Below are 14,645 nucleotides of genomic sequence, written 5' to 3' on the forward strand. Positions count from 1 at the left end.
ACTAAATTGCAAATTTATTTACTTATTCATTCAGCAGAAATCACCTTTGCTGGCCTCTTTTTATTAGTTCATGAGACGTATGTGTCGCTAGTTGGGCCAACATTTACTTTCCACTTCTATTTTCCCTTGAGAAGCTGGTGATGAACAGTCTTCTTGAAATGCTGCAGTTAACTTTGTGTAGGTACACTCACATTGCTGTCAGAGAGTGATTTTCAGGATTTTGTCACTGTGACACTGAAGAAATCAGAATGATGAGGAAACTGGAAAACTGGAAGGGAACTTACAGGTGCTGGTGTTCTATGTAGGTACTATCCTTGACCTGGGTGGTGTGGTCATGGGCTGATGAATTTCTGCTGTGCGTCGGGATAGTACATTCTGCTTGTCACTGAACATTGGTAGTGAATAGAGTGAGTATTTACAGATTTGCCGCCAATCAAGCAAACTGCTTTGACATTGGTGGCATCAAGCTTCTTGAGTATTGTAGTAGCTGCAGTCAATCAGGAAAGTGAAGAGCATTCGATCACACTCCAGACTTGTGCCTTGCAAATGGTAGATAAGCTTTGGGGTTTTAGCAAGTGAATTGCTTCTACAGGATTTCTACCCTTTGACTCTTTCTTATAGTCATCATGTTTATATGGCTGATCCATTTCACTTCCCCAGATATTGATAGTGGGGGAATTCAGTCATAGTAATGCCATTGAATGTCAATGGTAATTAGATTCTGTCTTGTTAAAGATGGTCACAGATCGGAAATTATGTAATATAAATGTTACTTGCTATTTCTCAGCCCAAGCCTAGATATTGTCCAGGTCTTGTTGCATTTGGTCATTTGCATTTGGTCATTGAGGACATTGTTTCACTGAGGACTTGTGAATGGAGTTGAACTTTCAAGCTTATTATGGGTTGGAGGTCGTTGATGAAGCAGCTGAAGATGGTTGAGTCGAGCACACAACTGTAAGGGACTCTTGTAAATATATTTTGAAGCTGAGAAGACTGATCTCCAACAACTACAACAATGTTCCTTCCAACGTGCATAGAGTTTTCCCTTAACTCCCAATTTTTCAAAGTGACACTGGTGTCATAATTGGTAAAATCTAGACTGATATAACTTGCAGTCACTTTCAATTCATCACTTCTACTCCAATCAAAGCCTTCTGGCATGAGTTTTTGGCAAGCTAAAGGACCATTGATGTCTTATTGGAAGATGGTCACCAGCATCCAGCCATGGTGGCATGTCAAGATCAAACATGCTTTGGGTACAGTCAACGCCATTTCTAACGCCAGCAAAGTGCACCAAACTGTCAAGATCTGTCTTAGACATGGTTTGTCACACCTAAACAAGTTGTCTGGCATTTCCTCATATCCACAAGCATCTGGCATCAAAGGACATTGGGTAGGCATGTGTAGAAAATCTGGTTTCAAGGCCAAACCAAACCCTGGAACAAGACCCAGGTGACCAACAAAATGATATATCACAGCCAAGCTGGCTGCACAGAATGTAATCCAAACATACACAAACCCTCTGACAAAGTGAACAGCCAGCAAACTGAGAAACAACCTTTAGAATGACCAAACCTTTCATAGAGGAGAAAGTGAGGACTGCAGATGCTGGAGACCAGAGTTGAAAAGTGTGGTGCTGGAAAAGCGCAGCAGGTCAGTCAGCATCTGAGGAGCAGACGCTTTGGGCATAAGGTCTTATGCCCGAAACATCTGCTTCTCGGATGCTGACTGACCTGCTGCGCTTTTCCAGCACCACACTTTTCAATCTTTCATAGAGTCAAGATTAGCATGGTGCTGGAAATGCATAGCAGATCAGGCAGCATTCCTGTTGAAGGGCTTCTGCCCGAAACATTGATTTTCCTCCTCCTCAGATCCTGCCTGACATGCTGTGTATTTCCAACACCTTGACTCTAATCTCCAGCATCTACAGTCCTCACTTTTGCCAAACCTTTCATAGAGTATATCTCACACATTGTCGATCTGAAGCTATATGATCATCAACACCATGTGTCCTCTAAATGTAGCTAAATGCATCTGAAAGCCAGAATTAATGCAGGAATAAGGCCAACATTTTAACCTCTAAGTACCTTAAAACAAATGCATTCCAATAAGTGGCAATCTACAGTACAACCTGATGTTTCAAATCGTATAATAGATCATCAATTCTGTGTAGTGGTACAATCGCACTGCAATGCCAATATGCAAGTTCAGCTGACCTCACTATATCATGACATGTGACCTAATGGTATAAAGTTCTGAGTCTCCACCTTCCTGAGCTCTGTCTGCTTGGAGTGTGACATTCTGAGGAAACATGGTACAGCACGTACAGCTGCTTGGTTTGAACCCAAACACACAAGTGCCTGTAATTGAGGTGTACGTATGTAAATATCAGGAACTGATATTAAAGTTTGTTGAATTCTTCAGTATTATGTGATCTATGTCTCATACTCATGTTATGGAAGCTAACATAAGTATCATAGCATAGTAGATGCAGATCATCAGCACATCTCATCACAACACTATATTGATATTTTCCTAATATACTTGTTCAGAAATGTTATTACATACTTCAGGAGCAGGTGGGACTGAACCCAGACCTCCTGATCCAGAGGTAGGGCCATTACCACTTAGGTATTTTTAATCAACCTGTCCATGGATGTTGTGACATACTTGCAGAGTAGGTTTGAACCCATGCTTCTTTTCTGAGAGGTAGGGACACGACTATTGCACCACAAGGGCCCTCACATTGATCCTATTTATAATTTCATCAATTTATCCTTTCACCTCTGATCTAGGTTGCAAGCCAGTTAAAATGCTTTCATATTATATGTTTGGAACATTGAAATGTACAACACAGGAACGGATCCTCAAGCCCATCATGTTGTGCTGAGCATTATGCCAAGTTAAACTAATCTCTTCTGCGGGCTCTTGGACAACATCTCTCCGTTCCTTACATAATATATGTGCTTATTTAAAAGCCCCTTAAACGTATCTGTTTCCAACATCACCCTGGCAGCATGTTCCATACACCGATCATTCTCCGCGTAAAAAGAAACTTGCCCCTCATCTACTTTGAACTTTCCCTCTCTCACCTTAAATGCATTCCCCCCATAATAAGGTGACATGGTGGCTCAGTGGTTAGCACTGCTACCTCACAGCACCAGGGACCCAGGTTCAATTCCACCCTCTGGTAATTGCCTGTGTTGAGTTTGCACTTTTGCCCAGTGTCTGCATGGATTTCCTCGAGATGCTGTAGTTTCCTTTCACAATCCAAAGATGTGCAGGTTAGGTGGGTCTGGGTGGGATGCTCTAATTGTCAGCATGGACTTCATGGTCCAAATGGCGTGCTTCTATACTGTCGAGATTCTATGATTCACAAGCTATCCATTCTAGGGGGTTCTCTCTCCAGGCAATAATTAAATTTATGGTGGCTCAGTGGTTAGTACTGCTGCATCACAGCATCATGGACCTGGGTTCGATTCCAGCCTTAGGTGACTCTGTGTGGAGTTTGCACATTCTCCACATGTGTGCATGGGTTTCCTCCCACAGTCCAAAGATGTGCAGGTCAGGTGAATTGTCCATAGTGTTAGGTGCATTAGTCAGAGGGAAATTGGTCTGGGTGGATTGCTGATTGGAGGGTCGATGTGGACTTGTTGGGCCAAAGGGCCTGTTTCCACACTGTAGGGAATCTAATCTAATCTAGACATTTCAACTCTGGGAGAAAGATTCTGTCAACCCACTCTATGCTTCTCATTAATTTTGCAGATGTCTATCAAGTCTCCCCTTAGCTTCCATCGCTCCAGAGAAAACAGCTTTAGTTTTTCTAGACTCTGGTTATAACTCATACCCTCTAATCAAGGTAGCATTCTGGTAAACCTCCTGTACAAGATGATTAGGGGTTTAGATAGGGTTGCCCGTGAGAACCTTTTTCCACGTATGGAGTCAGCTATTACGAGGGGCCATAGCTTTAAATTAAGGGGTGGTAGGTATAGGACAGATGTTAGGTGTAGGTTCTTTACTCAGTGAGACGTGAGTTCATGAAATGCCCTGCCAGTAGCAGTGGTGGGCTCTCCCTCTTTATGGGCATTTAAGCGGGCATTGGATAGGAATATGGAGGATAGTGGGCTAGTGTAGGTTAGGTGGGCTTGGATCGGCGCAACATCGAGGGCCAAAGGGCCTGTACTGCGCTGTATTCTTCTATGTTCTATGTTCTATGTTCTAAACTGCCTCCCAGGTGCCAGGATCAGGGATGTCTAAGATCGAGATTCTTAAGGGGGAGGGTGAACAGCCAGAAGTCATGGTACACATTGGTCCCAATGACATAGTTAGGAAATGGGATGAGGACCTGAAAAGTGAGTATAGGAAGATTGGTTGGAAGCTAAAAGGCAGGACAAGTAGAGTAGTAATCTCAGGATTGTTACTGATGCCACATGCTTGTGAGGCTAGGAACAGAGAGTGAGTGTATCTGAACACTCTTTTGGGAAGGTAGGACTTGTATAAGGAGGACGGGTTGCATCTGAGCTGGAGGGGCACAACATCGTGAGCAGGAGATTTGCTAGAGTTTTTCGGGAGGGTGTAAACTCATTTGGCCAGGGGATGGGAGCAGGAGCTACAGATCTGAGGATGGAGTAGCTGGTGAACAAGTAAATAGTGAATGCAGAGAGTTGGTGAGGAAGGATAGTTCATTGAGCAAAGTTGCAGTCCATGTGATAGGTTGAAGTGTGTATTTTACCACAAGAAATGCCAGGAATAAGGGTGATGAACTTAGAGCATGGTCTGTACCAGGAGCCACGATGTTGTGGCCATTACAGACACTTGAATATCACAGGAGTAGGAATGGTTGTTGGATGTTCCGGGGTTTAGATGTTTCAAAAGGAATGGGGAGGAAATTAAAAGAGATGGGAGTGTGATTGCTAATCAGGGATAGCAGAACAGCTGCAGAAAGGAGGTTGTCAAGGAAGATTTGTCCACAGGATCAGTGTGGATGGAAGTCAGAATTAGGAAAGGTGCAGTCACTTTATTGGGAGTTTTCTATTGACCCTCCAATAGCAACAGAGACACGAAGGAGCAGATTGGGAGGCAGATTTTGGAAAGGTGCAGAAGTAACAGAGTTGTTGTCGTGAGTGACTTTTAACTTTCCCAATATTGATTGAAACCTCCTTCGTGCAAATAGTTTGCATGGAACATCCTTTGTCAGGTGTGTCCAGGAAGGATTCCTGACTCTGTTGTAGGTCCGGAGATGGCAGGTCTGGCTCCCTGTCCAGACAGTGAGGAAGGTGGGGTTCTGGCTGATCCTGTTGAGGACCTGTAAGTTTAAAATGCTACCTTCTCAGCGGATCGACACGCTGCGTGAGTTAGGAGCAGGGAGTCAGTGCACTGGCTCCCATCTGGATGTGCTTTTTAAACAGATGGATCCCGCAGATGGTCAGTGTGTGTGTGTCAGCAATGGTCAGGGCTGGGGGCTCATGGGAGAGGTTGTAGGCCGGGTAAAACCACCCTTTAAATTTGTCCAAGTGGTAACCCACTGACCTCCAGCAGGCTGGTCTGTTGTCCCCATAGTTGGGCATGGCCAGTGTGGTAACTTCAGGGGATCAGTCTGGGTCTAGCCACCACTCCGCCATGTCAGAGATGTTTAAGGGGATTGAGGCTAAGGGAATTCCCCGGTGAGAGTGGACAGGGACCCTAGTGCAGACCCAACAGTGGGTCTGATTAAATCGCTGGGCATACCCATGGGCCATTTTGAGGAAGGTGTTGGCCCGTAAGTCACGGTGGGTTATGAAACGTGCTGCCCCTTGTCCCTTTTTACCAGCAAGCCACAGTGTGTTGGTCAGACAGATCAGGCCGAGGGTGCTGATGGCGATGACTGTCACGAGCAGTTGGATCCATCCTTGGTGGTCGGAGTGGTGTCTTCCTCCATATGGTCCCTGTTCATTGGTTGTGGAGCCTTCTTGCAGCAGGTGGCATGTGTCCATTCGGGCCGTCCTTCCAGTTTTACAGCAGTCCGGTTCGTCATTATGATCAGGTATGGGCCTTTCCACCTAGGGGAGAGAGAATCTTTTTCTAGTGATTTAATCATGACATAGTCCCTGGGTCGGAACGGATGAATGGGCACTGATTGAGGTGTGGGCAACGCGGCCTTGACTTGGTCATGTGTAGCACTAATGCTCCTGCTGATGGAACTAGGATAGCCTGCTATAGGGAGTCAATCACTGATTTGATGCCTTCTACTGCTGCCGGGGACAGTGGGTATTGTCGTATAGATGGCAGGATGGCTCCTTGTTTCAGTGTGACAACGTGTGGTGGGGCAGACTTCACCTGGCCTGCGTGGTTGAGGTGTTGTGCCCATAGTGAGGTCAGGAGGTCTGCGAACAATAGGGGTTTTCGTAGGAGGGGGTAGTATCTGAGGCTAGCTTGGTGAATGTGGCCTGGAGTGTTGCAGGAGCGCACAGAACGCCTTCTGCTCAAGTTGGGCAATCTCTACTAGAAGGGTGGGGGTTTGCCCGAGGGACGTGAAGTGGAGGGGGCGCCCCTTTAGGTGCACCATCATGTGGCCTAAATCCTTAGGCACCCCTGGGCTCTTAACAATATGGGGAATGTATGGAACAGCCGTCGGACCGCTGCAGAACAGGTTGCTTGTTAAGCTGTACGTCTGCTGCCACTCCCTGTGGTCCCACAAAGTACAGACCAGTGAGAGCTAGCAGGGAAGGAAGGGCGAGATGGGGGTCCGCAAGTGCAGCATGTTCAGATGCAGGTTCCTGTGTGCCAGAAGCTGCACAGTGAAACTGACACACAAAGCATCCTGTCAGTATCATCCAGCAGAGGAAAGATAAAGTGGGGGATGAAGGGCCGTTGATAACAGGAAAAGGAGGGGGTCAAGAAGAGTGTGGGTATGGGTGGTGGGACAGGACCAGCGTGGTAGGGGTCTCCGCAGTCGGGGTTTTATTGCTGCAGTCTTTAACTTTAGGGGGCTGGTGGTGTTGGCGATGTCACGAAACTTTGCAAGACATTGCAACATGTAGACAGTGTCCCATGAGGAATCCCCATGCCCCACTGTAATGGCTGTGATCCAGTAATCAATTTTTATCAATTTTGAAGGACCCCCTCCCCATATGACCAGTTCCCATGGGATCAGGTGTAAAGGTCTCTTGTAAAGGGGATAACGTAACGGCTGTCCCCTGCGTCTTTTAGCACGGTGTTTGCTGGTGACCCAGGTGTAACAAGAGCATCTCCTACCTTGTTCTTGCAGTCAACGTATTTACCATGCCTTTTCTGGGTACTCTTGTTCATTTTTGGCCCCGGGCCGTTCTCTCCATGTGGTTGGGGTTGCCCAGCTCCCACAGCTGGCATCTCCCGACAGACGGTGGATGTCCGTGCCCCTATGGTGTCCTGAACATCTTGGGATGATTTCTAAGTGCTATCTTAGGTTTCAAGGGGAAAAAAAAGATAGAGAGCTAACAGAACACAGGCGTGAGTGATTGACAGGTTAGGCAATAGAAGTTACTCAAGCGTGTAATCGCTGACCACAAAGTAAACAAACACTTCATAGACTGCTGTTGCACACCGTCCACCTCTTCTCCCTCATCCACCGTCCAGACACGCCTTGGCGTGCCCATTTGCCACCGGGCGGTGGGGATCCCCAGCGGAGAGCTCTCTACACGGAAGTCCTCCCCCTTTCTCTCAGGAATCTGGGGTGGAGGGTGCTGCACGCAGCAGTCCCCTGCAACCGCAGATTGCGGTGGTTCACGGACTCCCAGCCCAACTGCTTGTTCTGTGGCGCTGTGGAATCCGTGGACCATGTATATTGGGTGTGGGCGTTTGCACTCCCTTTTTGATTTTCTTAAAAACCTCCTCCTCTGCTTTTGGTTGCACTTCAGTCCCACGCTCCTGATCTTCGGGCACCTGGTACGGAGGAGGGAGGGAGGGTCTGAAGACCTCCACGTGGGTCTGCTCCCGGGCCTGGCCAAACTGGCCATAAACAGATCCAGGCAGTGGGCCGTGGAGGGGGTCATTAGGGCTGACTGCCTGCCCCTCTTCCGCGGTTACGTTAGAGCTCGGGTGTCCTTGGAGAAGGAGCACGCGGTGTCCACCAACACCCTGGAGTTGTTCAGGGAGAGGTGGGCACCGCAGGGAGTGGAGTGCATTATTTCCCCCTCCAACTCTATTTTGATTTAGTCCCTGCCCTCCCCTTCACTGTTTTGATCACACAGCATTGCCCTTTGATGTGAAGGGCAGTGTTTGTCACTGGACACCCGGGTGTTTTCCTATCTTCCTGGTGGTGGAAATTGAATTGCACTTTGTGTCTCTCACTGTCTCACACCTGCACACACACACCATGGATGCTGGGGAAAAAATAAACATTACCAAAAAAAAATTTAAAAAATGGGAGTGTCAGAGGTTCTGGTCACTGAGAGCTGGCTCTTAAGAACTTGGAAAAGAAAAAAAACAAAAAGAAAAAAAATAAACAAACACAGCCAGATGGGACACATGTAATTGACAAAGCAGCACTCAGTAAGCACAGAACAAACAGACACACCCAAAACAAACCATAGGACAGGACAACACAGCTGGGCCCGAGTCAATGTTGTTCGAGCTGGATGTATCAGTAGTAAAGTGAGAATTTGATGAGCAGTCTCTCCTGTGCTGTGCCTACCTTTCTCTGCCCGACCAACTTTCTCTTGGCTAGGACAGGTTGGTGGCAACAGTTCTGACTCAAGGTGAATCACATGTAGTCTAAATTAAGGTTTTTGTAAAATTTCAGGTAATTAATTTAGCACAGGTGACGACTTCCACAAGCCTAGACAGCGCTGTTTAGTACCGAATTACCGGCTGCTAGTTAACTCACTTTCCCACCAGACCACCTCCTCAGGCCCAGTTGTGGCAGCTTAAAAATCAGTCAACAATAAGGAGCCAAGTGCTCACCTCCAAAGGCCAGAGTCATTAATCACGTTCCAAATTTCAGCAGCAGCCAGCTGCCAATTAGTTAAATTTGAAATTAATTTAGCTGCTTACCAGACTACCTCCTCAGGCCAAGTTCTGGCAGCAATTTAGAAGCCAAGTGCCCACATCCCCAGGCCAGGGTCATTCCTCAATTTCCAAATTACAGTAGGTGAAGCCAATTCGCCACAGATCGGAATTGTGGCCATCCTCCGCAGTCGTCCAGCCTTTCTCTGGTCTGACCTGCTGGGCAGGCTGGCCGCCAAGTACCAATCGGGTTAAATTTAAAATGTATGGTTCGCTTACCCTGTTGAGACAATAAAAGGGCCTGCCAACTAACGCCAAACTGTCGGAGAAATTTGCCCAATAGGTTAGTGAGACGGGGTCATGTCGTTTTGTGTCACTAGTATCCTTACATACAGATGAGGAAGGACACCACTTCGACTGGGACAACACATCCATCCTAGGACAAGCCAAATAGAGACACGCATGAGAATTCCTAGAAGCATGGCATTCCAACCGGAACTCTATCAACAAACACATTGACTTGGACTCAATTTACCACCCCCTGAGAAAAAGAACGGGAAATGACATCACCATAGGAAATGACGTCACCAATCTAAAGAAACCCAAACATATAAATAGAAAGCAGGAATCATCAGTAGTGCTTCATCCGGAGGCTCACTGAAGATGTTACTTAGTATGGTGATGAAACGTCTGAAAATGAATCTTCCAGCTCAGCGAACAACCTACATCCAGAACCTCAACCTGAACTACAAGTCTTCTCAAAACTTGCTAGTATTGAAGGCTGAACTGTAGTCAATGAGTATGATTCTTACGTAGTTGTTCTTGATGTCAAAATGTTCTAGGGAGGAGTGAAGGGCAAGTGATATGGCATCTGACGTGGATCTGTTGGTCCGATAGACAAATTGGAGTGGGTCAAGAGTAGTGGGGAGGCTGGAGTTGATTATTGCCATGACCTGCCTTTCAAAGCACTTCATTACCACCGAAGTTAGGGCCACTGGGCGGTAGTCATTGAGATATGCTGCATGAGCCTTCTTAGACACAGGGTTGACGTTGGCCCTCTTGAATCAGGCAGGGACAGTCGCCTGCTGCAGGGAGAGGTTGAAGGTATCTGAGAAGACCTCTGCAGTTGATCTGCTCACACTCTGAGTGCATGACCTGGTACTCTGCCTGGTTCCATCGCTTTCCTTGGATTCACATGAAGGAAAACTTATCTGACTTCTGATGCATTGACTGTTGGATAGGTTCATCAGGCCTTGTTGGAATAGATATTAGCTCTCTGCCAATCATGCTCTTATTTAATGGTGGAACAGCCTCGAAGGGCCAGATGTCCTACTCCTGCTCCTATTATGTAATTAGCATTTCTCAGTGTGATATGCAATAGGAGCAAACTAATCTGGTTGGGGACTTTTATTTTGACATTTTTACTGTCATTGCATAAGCTTCTGACTCTGGTCACAATCTTACAGCGAGCAGCCTAAAACCCTGTTTGGATCAAAATCTGACAGAAATAAATTATTGAGAATATTGACTTGATTGTCGGGAAAAGAAGGAATTGACGGATGGATATTCTACTTGTCATGGGGAAAATAGTCCTACGGTTTTTCTGGATTATAATGGAGGACTTTATGAATGTTATTTCCACGGCATGGAGGGATTTGCCAGGTAAACAAGGCATGGTTTAATTTTAAAGTGGAAGTTGATTTTATAAAAGTACAAAAATAACTTGTGAGTTTTGCATGTGTTGTTTCTGTTTCTGTGTTTATACAGTTAATCTTTACAATGCAACATAGTAAATTCTGGTGCACTGAAATTTGATACAAGTGCAACTCGCGAACAACAGAATCTTTTGTGCTTTGGATTATTTATTTAAATGAAGGATAAAATGAAACGAAAGCTTGATGATATGATTTTAAATAAATCCCTTCCACGTTTGTTAGATTTAATGTATTATCAACAACTTGCATTCATATGGCACTTTTATGGATCTTACGGCATTTTTAAAATTCACTCACTGGATATGTCCGTCTCTGGCTACGCCAACATTCTTTGCCCATCCGCCTGGTTAAGGATAGCAGTTTTATCACTTTAAAGGCATGATGGGGTTTTCCTGACAATTAGCAATAACTTTGCAGTAATCTTAGACGCTTAATTCCAGGTTCTTTACTGATTTCAGATTCCACCAAATCAGGAATATGAACCCAGGTCCCCAGAACATTTAGCGAAAACGTGTAGATTAATCCTTTGGTGATAACACTGTCGAGCCATCACCTCCCAGTAGTTAGGAGTTATCAAACTGCATTACTTGAAATGAGGACAGATCAAGAAATTTTTGGTCAGAGCACGAGTTTTAAGAAACATGTTAAATGAGGAAATCGAGGTTGGAAGGTAGAGAGATGTCGGAAGGTAATTCCAGATGTTTTGGGTCTTGGCAGTTGAAGATCGGCATCAACACTGGGAGCAATTAAAATTTGAGAATTCTCAGGGATTCAGAGTTTGGGGAGCACAGAGATCTCAGAGAATTGTGTGACTAGAGGAGATTATGGAAATAGAGGGGCACAGCCTCAAGTGGATTTGTAAACAAGTGAGACAACTTTGAAGTCAGAGTGCAGCTTATCCGGGAACTAATTTTAATTGGCAAGGGAGACAGGAAGTGCGATTTGCTATGAGTTAAAGCATAGAATCCCTACTGTGCAGATAAAGGCCATTTGGCCCATTGGGTCTGCACCAACCCTCGGAAGAGCATCCGGCCAGACTAACCTCCACAGCGAGGTAAAAACAATGACTGCAGATGCTGGAAACCAGATTCTGGATTAGTGGTGCTGGAAGAGCACAGCAGTTCAGGCAGCATCCAAGGAGCTTCGAAATCAACGTTTCGGGCAAAAGTCCTTCATCAGGAATAAAGGCGGTGAGCCTGAAGCGTGGAGAGATAAGCTCGGGGAGGGTGGGGGTGGGGAGAGAGTAGCACAGAGTACAATGGGTGAGTGGGGGAGGGGATGAAGGTGACAGGTCAGGGAGGAGAGGGTGGAGTGGATAGGTGGAAAAGGAGATAGGCAGATCGGACAAGTCCGGACAAGTCATGGGGATAGTGCTGAACTGGAAACTAGGAGGATGAAGGTGATAGGTCAAGGAGGAGAGGGTGAAGTGGATAGGTGGAAAAGGAGATAGGCAGGTCGGACAAGTCATGGGGACAGTGCTCCCTTGAAACTAGGATGAGGTGGGGGAAGGGGAAATGAGGAAGCTGTTGAAGTCCACATTGATGCCCTGGGGTTGAAGTGTTCTGAGGCGGAAGATGAGGCGTTCTTCCTCCAGGCGTCTGGTGGTGAGGGAGCGGCGGTGAAGGAGGCCCAGGACCTCCATATCCTTGGCAGAGTGGGAGGGGGAGTTGAAATGTTGGGTCACGGGGCAGTGTGGTTGATTGGTGCAGGTGTCTCGGAGATGTTCCCTAAAGCGCTCTGCTAGGAGGCGCCCAGTCTCCCCAATGTAGAGGAGACCGCATTGGGAGCAACGGATACAACAAATGATATTAGTGGATGGGCAGGTAAAACTTTGATGGATGTGGAAGGCTCCTTTAGGGCCTTGGATAGAGGTGAGGAAGGAGGTGTGGGCACAGCTTTTACAGTTCCTGCGGTGGCAGGGGAAAGTGCCAGGATGGGAGGGTGGGTCGTAGTGGGGCGTGGACCTGACCAGGTAGTCACAGAGAGAACGGTCTTTACGGAAGGCGGAAAGGGGTGGGGAGGGAAATATATCCCTGGTAGTGGAGTCTTTTTGGAGGTGGCGGAAATGTCGGCGGATGATTTGATTTATGCGAAGGTTTGTAGGGTAGAAGGTGAGCACCAGGGGCGTTCTGTCCTTGTTATGGTTGGAGGGGTGGGGTTTGAGGGCGGAGGTACGAGATGTGGACGAGATGCGTTGGAGGGCATCTTTAACCACTTGGGAAGGGAAATTGCGGTCTCTAAAGAAGGAGGCCATCTGGTGTGTTCTATAGTGGAACTGGTCCTCCTGGGTGCAGATACAGCGGAGGCGGAGGAATTGGGAATAGGGGATGGCATTTTTGCAAGAGATAGGATGGGAAGAGGTGTAAGCCAGATAGCTGTGGGAGTCGGTGGGTTTGTAAAAAATGACAGTGTAAAGTCGATTGTCACTAATGGAGATGTAGAGGTCCAGGTAGGGGAGGGAGGTGTCAGAGATGGTCCGGGTAAATTTAAGGTCAGGGTGGAATGTGTTGGTGAAGTTGATGAATTGTTCAACCTCCTCGCGGGAGCACGAGGTGGCGCCAATGCAGTCATCAATGTAGCGGAGGAAGAGGTGGGGAGTGGTGCTGGTGTAATTACGGAAGATCAACTGTTCTACATAGCCAACAAAGAAACAGGCATAGCTGTGCCCATGGCTACCCCTTTGGTCTGGAGGAAGTGGGAGGATTCAAAGGAGAAATTGTGAAGGGTGAGTACCAATTCGGCCAAACGAATGAGAGTGTCGGTGGAGGGGTACTGTTGGGGACGTCTGGAGAGGTAAAAACGGAGGGCTTGGAGGCCCTGGTCATGGTGGATGGAGGTGTAGAGGGATGGATATCCATGGTGAAGATGAGGCGTTGGGGGCCGGGGAAACGGAAGTCTTGGAGGAGGTGGAGGGCGTGGGTGGTGTCTTGAACGTATGTGGGGAGTTTCTGGACTAGGGGGGATAGGACAGTGTCGAGGTCGGTAGAGATGAGTTCAGTGGGGCAGGAGCATGCTGAGACAATGGTTTGGCCAGGGTGGTCAGGGTTGTGGATCTTGGGAAGGAGGTAGAACCGGGCAGTGCGGGGTTCCCGGACTATGAGGTTGGAAGCTGTGGGTGGGAGATCTCCTGAGGTGATGAGGTTCTGAATGGTCTTGGAGATGATGGTTTGGTGATGGGGGGTGGGGTCATGGTCGAGGGGGCAGTTGGAAGAGGTGTCCTCGAGTTGGCGTTTGGCTTCAGCGGTGTAGAAGTCAGTGCGCCAGACTACCACTGCGCCCCCTTTATCCGCTGGCTTAATGGTGAGGTTGGGATTGGAGCAGAGGGATTGGAGGGCTGCGCGTTGAGGGTGAGAGGTTAGAGTGGGGGAGGGGGGTAGACAGGTTGAGGCGGTTAATGTCCTGGCGGCAGTTGGAAATGAAGAGGTCGAGGGCAGGTAATAGGCCAGCGTGGGGTGTCCAGGTGGATGCAGTGTGTTGGGGGTGGGCGAAGGGGTCCTCGGAAGGTGGGCGGCAGTCCTGATTGTGAAAGTAAGCTCGGAGGCGGAGGCGACGGAAGAATTGTTCGACGTCACGGCGTGTATTAAATTCATTGATGCGTGGGCAGAGGGGGATGAAGGTGAGTCCTTTGCTGAGGACTGATCGTTCGTCCTCAGTGAGGGAGAGGTCTGGAGGGATGGTGAAAACTCGGCAGAGCTGGGAGCTGGGATCTGGTGTGGGTGTGGAGCTGGGAATAGGGGCGGAACCTGTAACTGGAATGGGTGTGGTGGTGGGGGGAATGGGGGTGGAGTCATGAGCAGGGGTAGTGTTCCCCTCGGGGTTCTGGGGGGTGGGGATAGTGACAGTGGGGTCTGTGAGGGGTGTGTCAGCAGAATGCAAGTGAGTGGCACTGGTGGGGGCGGATGTGGTGGCAGACACAGCAGTAGGAATGGCGGAAGTCACTGAGCATGTGGCATCAGCGATGATGTGAAG

General features: G+C 47.7%; 1 protein-coding gene across 4 annotated transcripts in view; it reads left to right on the plus strand.

Moving 5' to 3' along the window:
• Positions 1-14,645, plus strand: part of bco2b (beta-carotene oxygenase 2b) — a 71,997-nt gene that overhangs the window by 13,697 nt on the left and 43,655 nt on the right. The window contains exon 1 of one of the 4 annotated variants that reach the window (XM_043676528.2): positions 10,387-10,623. The exons of 1 other annotated variant lie outside the window; for it this stretch is intronic. In XM_043676528.2, coding sequence (XP_043532463.2) covers positions 10,521-10,623 — 103 coding nt within the window. In that variant the 5' untranslated portion in view covers positions 10,387-10,520. Of the gene's footprint in view, positions 1-10,386; positions 10,624-14,645 lie in introns of those variants that run through there. 2 more of the 4 variants (XM_087976347.1, XM_087976345.1) reach the window with 2 other exon arrangements.

Source organism: Chiloscyllium plagiosum, unplaced genomic scaffold (genome assembly GCF_037043375.1).
Source record: "Chiloscyllium plagiosum isolate Xiang-an unplaced genomic scaffold, Cpla_swu_hap1 HiC_scaffold_29, whole genome shotgun sequence".
NCBI lineage: Eukaryota > Metazoa > Chordata > Chondrichthyes > Orectolobiformes > Hemiscylliidae > Chiloscyllium > Chiloscyllium plagiosum.